A 9,199-nucleotide genomic window follows, 5' to 3' on the forward strand; every position below is an offset into this window, starting at 1 on the left:
TTGCAGTACATAACTGGCTTTTGGTCAAAGTAAATTAAAACTTTTACTCAAATGCCTTGTAGTTGTGGTGCTCTGCAGTATGTAGAAATTGTCAACAACTCGGCCATCAACTGTGTGATATAAGCAGACCATGCCTATGACTAATATGACTTATTTACAGAACTATCACTTGCCATCAATGTAATTTAACAACAGGGCCATGAATCTGTTTTAACAGTACTTGCTCAGCTTCAAATCTGAAGGACTGATACCAAGCAATAAATGTAAATACCTGTGAAAAAGACTTAATGCCTGGAAGAAAAATCTAAAAATCCCAAATGGGGTGGGTCAATCTACTTTTATCTATCACACTATCATTCAACACACAGGAAGCATCAAAAGAAGACAAATCTTTGACCATGACTTTAAAAGAAAACATACCTACACAAAATATGTTGTTCTCTGATACTCAGCCTATACAAAGCCTTAGGAAACAATAGCAACCAAGCCAGTGGCATATAGTCAATCATCCAGTCATCTAAGAAAATGTTGCCTATCATCAACTCTTGTTACATTGATAATTTGAACTTACAACCTTGTAATCACCAGGTGAATTTGGTGACTGTCCATATATCAGGTTAATACATTTGTAAAGAGGAGCTGAGTACACCCCAATGCGAAATGGAAGTGTCAAACTTTTACGTAACTTGCATTGTGCCGCTCTGAGAAATATGTATATACCCAACATTACAGTGGTAACGTACATTATGCTTACCTAAACTTACTTATTATAGGGTACACAGTCTGTACCTATACACATAAAGTCCTGTTACAGTGGGCTTAATTTAACTTCCACATGTGTGGCAGTTCCCAGAACAATCAACTAACATGGGATTCTCCAGTGAGGGACTTACACAACAATGTAGTAATGAATAGACCTTTATGAGATAACATGACAGTCCTGTTTGAAAGGAAAATCATCTATATGTGAGGAGAAATGTAATGAGACCTTGAGCATCTGGCCTGCTTTTAGCCATATTCATTCTTTCATTAAAATCCTTTATGATACCTCAAAATTATGATTTTTCTGAATTAGAGTGGTGTCCAGGAAGAAGAACTTGTGTGCGAGTGCAAGAAATTTTGTAGGCTACTTTAAATAAATGCAAAGTCTGAAACCTTCAAGGTACAGGCAGTTAAGCTGCTGAATTACATAATGAGAAGACATGGCATCTTTATAATGCAAAGAAGAGCTTTACATTGCAAGGAAGTTCAAACATTCCCTCTTATCTGGTATCATTTCCATTTTTCTTTATATGAAACCAACAACCTTTTGTACAGTGAAGGAAATTTGCAACTTTAACAATAAGGACACATGGTAGGATATAAACCAAAACCAAGCAACTTCCTAACAGTGGTAGACCACAAAATGTTTTCCACATTAGAACTGCCAAGGACAAAATATAATTAATGCAGCTTAAAGTTAACTTTTAATTGACTGACTAACCACATCACCAGAAGCATATGATAGTTATGTTTCATAGGTGTATGTTTCAGTTTTATATGCTTTTGCTTGCTCTGGCATTAGGCTAAAACCTTCACAGAAGTCTATACTGAACCATCTGGCTATAACATGACAGGTAAGTCTAGTCTGGAACTATTAGTTCATCACTAACATTTATCAGTCAATGACAACTACCAATTAAAGATACGAAAATACAGTACTATCTTTGACCTCTGTTTCTTCTATTAACAATAACCAAATCTGTAAATTGATTGACATTACTGGAGCTTAACTGATGAAGATTCCCATGTTTAATATTTAGTAGATCTGAAGTTCATAGCAGGTTTTGTACACTATTCTAAATGTCACTAAAGCTAGTTTTTTCTTGTTCAGATACCAGTAAATACTTTTTGAATGTTTTTCATGTCAGCTAATTTGTGTAAGAGTAACGAGCTGAACACCTTAATTTAATACTGTAGCGAGATTGAATTATAATGATTAACTACCGAGTACCTACTGATGTGAGCTGAAATACAATCAGGAGAAATGCAAGCAAATGAGTGGTGTAAGTCAACTGTTAATGAAGGATATATATATAGCTCACCTGCTGAATCAAGTTGATGAGGGGTAAGAAATTTGGACACTACAGTTACGGACCAATTACTGTTGATACGAAAGTCAAACAGCAGAGGAAGCACGAGTAATGAACTGATTAAGCATATATAAAACTCTAGTTCATGGTCTGTCTCACAAAGAAATTCTGTTGCCTCATTCCGTATTAAGTCATTTCCAAAGTCATTTTCACTCAAATATAGCTGCTAATGTCGCTTTAGTCCTCCCAAGACCATTACAAACGGCTTTCGTTACAAAAGTATAATCATTGACGTGGAAACTGACGAAACAAAACGCGTTTCATTAAATAAAGAAAAAACTTTTGAAGAGTCTACGATCCCTACATGTATTAAAATACGCTTTCCGTCTATATGTAGACGGAAAGCAGATTAAATACTGATCAACTAATACTACACTGCGTAATAGAACTTCAAAATACAACAGCCAGTTCGAAAAAGCTTCGTTTTATTAATCCAGTGGCTCTAAGTACTGCACCCTATTCCAGTCATTACCAACTATGCGTACCACCGCTACAACTGTTTGTAACATTCCACAACATTAAACTTACAATTACTTGAAAACAAATTATCAGAAAAAGGCTTCAATGTTGTGACATTTCGTCCCTGGAGCCCTATCAAGGCAAGAGAATCATGATGCTTTGACGTCCGCAGCATACAATGTCATAACAACCTAGAACTTACCTGTTACTGCTCATCTGCCTGGAATGTAGGTACGAATCTTCAGCCTCAGTATCTTCTCCTTTAACATATTACTGCTTGTGCCAAACCTGAAAGCACTTCATTATCCTGTTTTCCGATCTCAAGCATAAGTATTGTTGCGCTACACAAAATATTTGTTCTTAACAGCTTTACAGGCCATACAATATATCTGTATTCTCGCAAAGCTTGAGCCAATTCATATTACTTCAAGCTTGCCTCTACTAAGAATCATCACTAAAGATAGAGTTAAATATGCGCCGTAAAATGAAATGCTTTCAAGCGATATTTCAACACCGACCGCAAAACAATGACTTGAGGAAGATAAAAAAATTGCTAACTATGTTTATGATTCGAATATTTATTGCGGTAAACGCTTTATTCTCCTGTACAAAACAGTTCCAGTAACAAAACTTTGAACTTTTTACAATCACAAGTCATCTTGCCTCTGAGAAACACATACATTCTGTCTGAAAAATGGCATGAAAATAGAATGAACGTAAGTATGAAAACATTAAAATATATGTACAAGCAAAATATTTTACAATCATGCACCGACATAGTTTAAATACTATCTTGCATATAACTACTCGTGAGCGAGAAAGTAGAAGCTAACGAGAAAAGAGAAGCTAGCTTCACTTTTTAACGAATACTGCAACCGAAAAAAATCACAGAATGCTGTTACCAGCTTTGTACCTTTAACGCATTTGAATTAAATTTCAGTCTATAGTAAACAGTAAAAGGGCTCGCGGCAGTGAAACTAGATTTGCCCTACCCTGTATGAAACAGTCAGCCCTGTTTCTTCAGATACATCACAGATTCCTCACATGTTTGTACATTTAGTAAAGCATAAATTAACAGACTTTGGAAATCTCTCTCTCTATGCAATTCATCTAACAACGTTCAAGCTCGTTCTTTTCCTTTGAAAATGACGTAGATAAAAAAACACGACTGGCCGCTTCGATAGGATCGGGCCATCCTTGCACAAATTTGGTCCCTGAAGACTCGCTCTGAAAGACAGAATTTGGGTAATAGACAAATAAACACGAGCAAATCAAGACATAAGGAAACACTGAGATCACAATTGTTCATGTAGTTTGGCAAATTTGCGACCGGGAAATCATACGATGCTGGCCGTGATGTTCAGCTGGAGACGTACGCCGCCAGATGCTGCACTCCCCGTGGGTCTAGGAACATCAAGCTCTCTTTGCAGGACGCGCTGCTGCCGCTACCGCCACCATTGTTGCCGCTGCCCGTACTGCACGCAGGAACATCGCACTTCGTCAGGGGCCTTTCCAGTGCGTATTCCTCCGACGTCGTTGGTGCTGTCTCTTCGTACAGAACACAGATGGAACCGTTCTCTCCGATCCTATAGGACACTTCAGCTGGATCTATCCACATCGTTAACTCCGAAGGAAACAGACTGTGCAGGTACGCAGGCGGCAGTCCTACAGCTTTCCCAGCTTGCGCTACCACTGGGTCCATCTTGCCGTTGATACGTATGCAACGGTAACCAGATCCACGAGATGGTTTTTCGGGGAACCAATGCTCCTTGTATCGCATACGCAGAACTTCTGTAAGCGATGCTTTGAACATCTCCAGCTGAGTTTCGCTGAGACCATTATGATTCAGCCTCAGCAGATGGACCAGGAAATTTGCCGCAGAATGGATTTCTACCCGCATTATAACAATTTAGATGACGAAAAAACCGAAAGTTTATCGTTCGGTAAACTCAGTCTTCGTTGGCAGGACTTAGAACATCACCAAGCAACTCTCACTCAAATCTCCGATATGCACACGAACATTCAACTGCAACCCAGACCGTCACGACTCAGACTAACTCTGCGACCCTACTGTTAGCTTGGTATACCAACGAGCGAGAGTCACGTGGGTGCTGAGGTGGGGGTAAGCACGTCACACGCAGCGGCCAATCGGACGAAGCTTCGCCGGACGTATCCAATGAGCGCCTAGTAAACAAGTGCCAGGAGGCGAAGTAAGGGAATAAGGTTATAACAACACACCCTTGCAGAGAGAGACGAGTCGAGGCTGAAGAGGAGCGGAGCAGCTGTTTGCTGCCGCTTGCTTGCGTGATGAACGTGGCGCTTACGTCGTCGCAAATGGCGGCGTGTATATTTCCTTAATTCGAAGTCAGTGTCACTTGAAATGAGCAGTGAGTAAATAAAACTGTTAAAGAACAATTTTCCCTCAACTTTCCTAAATGCAATCAGTGTTTTAGCCATACTTCTTTCAAACCTTCAATATTAAAACTATTACGTGGCTCTCTAAGCGTCCACAGGATACATATCGTTCAACCGGAGTTAATTGAAACTACATATTAAAGGGAATTTTGCTTGCCGTGAGCCTATTGGTAGTGCAATTATAACTTCGAAATGAGTTATGCACGTACTGTTAAGACTTACGTAGCTGTCTTTAGTATCGTGTAAGATCTAAGTAGGTTTTCTAATAAAATCTTTTCGCCTTGTTTACAACAGATAATTCTGCGCATTAAATTTTTACCACTAGCAGATAGTGGTCTTACGAGATAGGAAATGCAACTAATGACACGCAAAGCTCTTACTATGTTTCGCAGCGCAAACAACTATCGTGCTTGACCTGAAATAGTGACTTTTTTGCGAATAACTTTCAGTATTAAGTGGTTGCCTGACTTGAATATAATATTGTACGCACTTGCAGCTTAACCTCCTCGCATTTACACTTATGTTTGTCGATGCTTCTCTAATAAGTTTTCCGAAGTGGCTACACCTTTTGTGATGGTACATATTTGTCACCGGTTTCAAGTTACCAAACGATTAATCAGATGGTAAACAGTTGTTAGAATTTGTTTATAGTTAATAGCATTCGATGAGTCGTGTAGCTATGGCAAGACAGAACATCGAAGAAACAAGCAAGCAATGCAAGTTAGCAAAGTATCTGCAATAATTTACCTAATAATTTCGAACTGACTGCGTTAATTTAATTCATGGAATTAATCATGATGCACACACAATTTTGGAGACTATACCCTGTTTTACAGCTATGTTAATCACACAGCACTACAGAAACTCTTCCATATAACTGTAAAGCATAACATTTTTTCCAAAGTGATTTGTGCACGAAGCTTAATCTCACGGCTTCATATAACAAGTCGATGATACGCTAAACTTAATGCTTAACTTTTGTCTGGCCACTGTTATACCCATAATGCTATAAGCACTTACTAATGAACGCCGTATGTGTCGCTAGGCGATTTTAAACCGGTAATGATAAATACTAAAGTCGCAAAAAGTGACAAGTTGTAATGATTTCTAAAAACATTCAGCACAGTCGCAGTGTTCCACAGCCATTTACTTTTAGAAGACTTTTTGGCTGTGCTTGTGAAGAACTAGAAATTTTCCTTTCCCTGTGAAGTCGAGGACACCTTTACAGATATGTAAACGTCGCGGCTTGTTCCTTTGATATCGCGCGGAGATTTGACAACGCTGTGTTCAGAGATGGGAGGGGAAGGACTACCAGCTAAGCCACCCAGCTGTTCGGGTAGGCTTGCGTGACGCTGTGGCTGGTTAGCGCGAACAAAGGAGTCGGACGAGTTTTATTTTTGGAGTAAAGTGTGTCCCTCTATGGCTTCTTTCCGGGCTCTATACGTGTTTAGTGGGCAGAAAATTTTGTTTTACTAGCAACGGTAAAATTATTAGTGTTTTGAAAGCTTTGTATCGCACATCTCCCTCTCGATGTAAATATCGTGTGTGTGGCTACTTTGCGAAAAATAGCTTATGCAAATGATGATGATCGCTTTCGGCCACTGGTGCAACACTTCATACTGATCCTTATCTGAAGTTGTAGCAGATGCGAAATAATACTTACGCAGACTTTCATATCACTTTCAGGAACGTTTAATTTGTATCTCAGGGAGAGTTTTATTGAACCATCTATTAGGACATGTCTTAGAAACTCATTTACAAAGAAACACAGTAATCGCTGTTACGATGGAAAGCAACAGAACGGTTGCCAAACTGAATATAATAAATTGCGTGCTTGTAGAACGCTTTTACTGGGCAGTATCCCTTCAGGTATTCCCATCTGTTGTTGTCAAGTATCGAATGCAGAATCCCTCGCTGTATCATTTACCATTGCACCTTAATGGTTCGTGCGTGTTTGATAGCCATGAAGTTTTTGTCCCTAACAGTAAAGTACTTCTCACGGTGTAGTCCGAAAATGAGCGAGTAGCTTACGTAAATCGTAGTAAAGATTCCATAATGACGAAATCTTCGTGATAGCTTATCGAATGCGCGACTTTTAGGAATCGTCCTTAGTCTGTTTACGACCAAGTTCGGAATTTTGCGGCCCAGGCCTTCGGAGCAAACGCCATTAATATTCGGCAGCTAATGCGGAACTACGTGGCTACGGGCACGCTTTCCTTTCTGTGACGTGCTGTGACCTTTTGACAAGGCGTGCCGAGTACGCTGTGTTTTTCGTTGCTGAATCGAGGGAGGTGCTGACGACACAGGACTCTTTCGGTATTCGAAACCACAAGTCCCGAATTAGTGCTGCCAAAGTAGTTACTAAACGCAACCTTCCGAAATGCCTCTACAAAAGATGAAGTAAATATTCCAGAATTCGAATCGAGAACAGCTGCCGACATGAGTAACGTAGAAGTAAATATCCTCGGAGTAGTGAAGCAACTTACATTACTTAATAAAAGCAACTCTTCTGGTCCAGATTGTATACCAATTAAGTTCTTCTCGGAGTATGCTGATGCATTAACTCCATACTGAAGTCATATACAACCGTTCGCTCGACGAAAAATCCCTACCCAAAGACTGGAAAGTTGCACAGGTCACACCAATATTCAAGAAAGGTAGTAGGAGTAACCCACTAAGTTACAGGCCCGTATCGTTAACGCCGATATGCAGCAGGATTTTGGAACATACATTGTGTTCGAACATTATGAATTACCTCGAAGAAAAACGGTCTATTGACACACAGTCAACATGGATTTAGAAAACATCGTTCCTGTGAAACGCAAGTAGCTCTTTATTCACATGAAGTGTTGAGTGCTATTGACAAGTGATTTCAGAGAGATTCCGTATTTCTGGATTTCCGGAAGGCTTTTGACACTGTACCACACAAGCGGCTTGTAGTGAAATTGCGTGCGTGTGGAATATCGTCTGTTATGTGACTGGATTTGTGATTTCCTGTCAGAGGTCACAGTTCGTAGTAATTGACAGAAAGTCATCGAGTAAAACAGAAGTGAATTCTGGCGTTCCCCAAGGTAGTGTTAAAGGCCCTTTGCTGTTCCTTATCTATATAAACGATTTGGGAGACAAGCTGAGAAGCCATCTTCGGTTGTATGCAGATGATGCTGTCGTTTATTGACTAAGAAAGTCATCATAATATTAAAACAAACTGCAGAAAGATTTAGAAAAGATATATGAATGGTGTGAAAAGTGACAGTTGACCCTAAATAACTAAGTGTGAGGTAATCCACGACTGCTAAAAGGAACTAGTTAAACTTAGGTTACACGGTAAATTAGTTTAATCTAAAAGCCGCACATTCAGCTAAATACCTAGGTATTACAATTACGCGCAGCTTAAATTGGAAGGAACACACAGAAAATGTTGTGGGAGAAAGTTAACGAAAGACTACGTTTTATTGACAGAACACACAGAAAATGTAAGAGACCTACTAAGGAGACTGCCTACACTACGCTCGTCCGTCCTCTTCTAGAATACTCCTGCACGGTGTGCGATTCTTACTAGATAGGACTGACGGAGTACATAGAAAAAATTCAAAGGATGTCAGCACGTTTTGTATTATCGCGAAATATGGGAGTGTCACCAAAATGATACAGGATTTGGGCTGGAAATCATTAAAAGAAAGAAGTTTTTCGTTGCGGCGGAATCTTCTCACGAAATTCCTATCACCAACATTCTCCTCCGAATGCGAAAATATTTTGTTGTCAACGACCTACACAGGGAGGCACGATCACCACAGATAAAATAAGGGAAATCAGAGTTCATACGGAAAGATACAGATGCCCATTTTTTCCGCTCGCTTTAAGAGGTTGGAATAATAGAGAATAGTGAAGGTGTTTCGATGAACCCTCTGCGAGGCACTTAAATGTGATTTGCAGAGTATCCATGTAGATGTAGGTGTTTTTCGTGCTTTCAACGAATCAATATTTCTGCTTGGTACACAATGACAATGTAAGATATAAATTTTACCCAGAAAAGTTCGCCCACTTTTTATTGTTTGGCTATACGTATTTCTGAGACAGTTCTATCTTCTAGGTTTCAGCGTTTAAATCCTGAGTTTTCATCACTGCCCGTCGAAACAGCTGCATCAGAGGAAGGTTATTTTGTTAAATAAATAAATGAAACGGCTCTCTGATTA

General features: G+C 39.5%; 1 protein-coding gene across 1 annotated transcript; it reads right to left on the minus strand.

The window, feature by feature from the left end:
* Positions 1 to 3,149: 3,149 nt before the first annotated feature.
* On the minus strand, positions 3,150 to 4,689 carry LOC126298547 (protein BTG2-like). Its single transcript, XM_049989906.1, has one exon. The coding sequence runs from the start codon at positions 4,489 to 4,491 to the stop codon at positions 3,952 to 3,954; it is 540 nt and encodes a 179-aa protein (XP_049845863.1). The 5' UTR covers positions 4,492 to 4,689; the 3' UTR covers positions 3,150 to 3,951.
* Positions 4,690 to 9,199: the final 4,510 nt, after the last annotated feature.

The sequence above is a fragment of the Schistocerca gregaria genome, chromosome X, assembly GCF_023897955.1.
Source record: "Schistocerca gregaria isolate iqSchGreg1 chromosome X, iqSchGreg1.2, whole genome shotgun sequence".
Lineage (NCBI taxonomy): Eukaryota > Metazoa > Arthropoda > Insecta > Orthoptera > Acrididae > Schistocerca > Schistocerca gregaria.

Bases quoted from the DNA above. Each gene is read 5' to 3' on its own strand.
- LOC126298547 (XM_049989906.1), bottom strand. From the start codon at position 4,491: ATGCGGGTAGAAATCCATTCTGCGGCAAATTTCCTGGTCCATCTGCTG.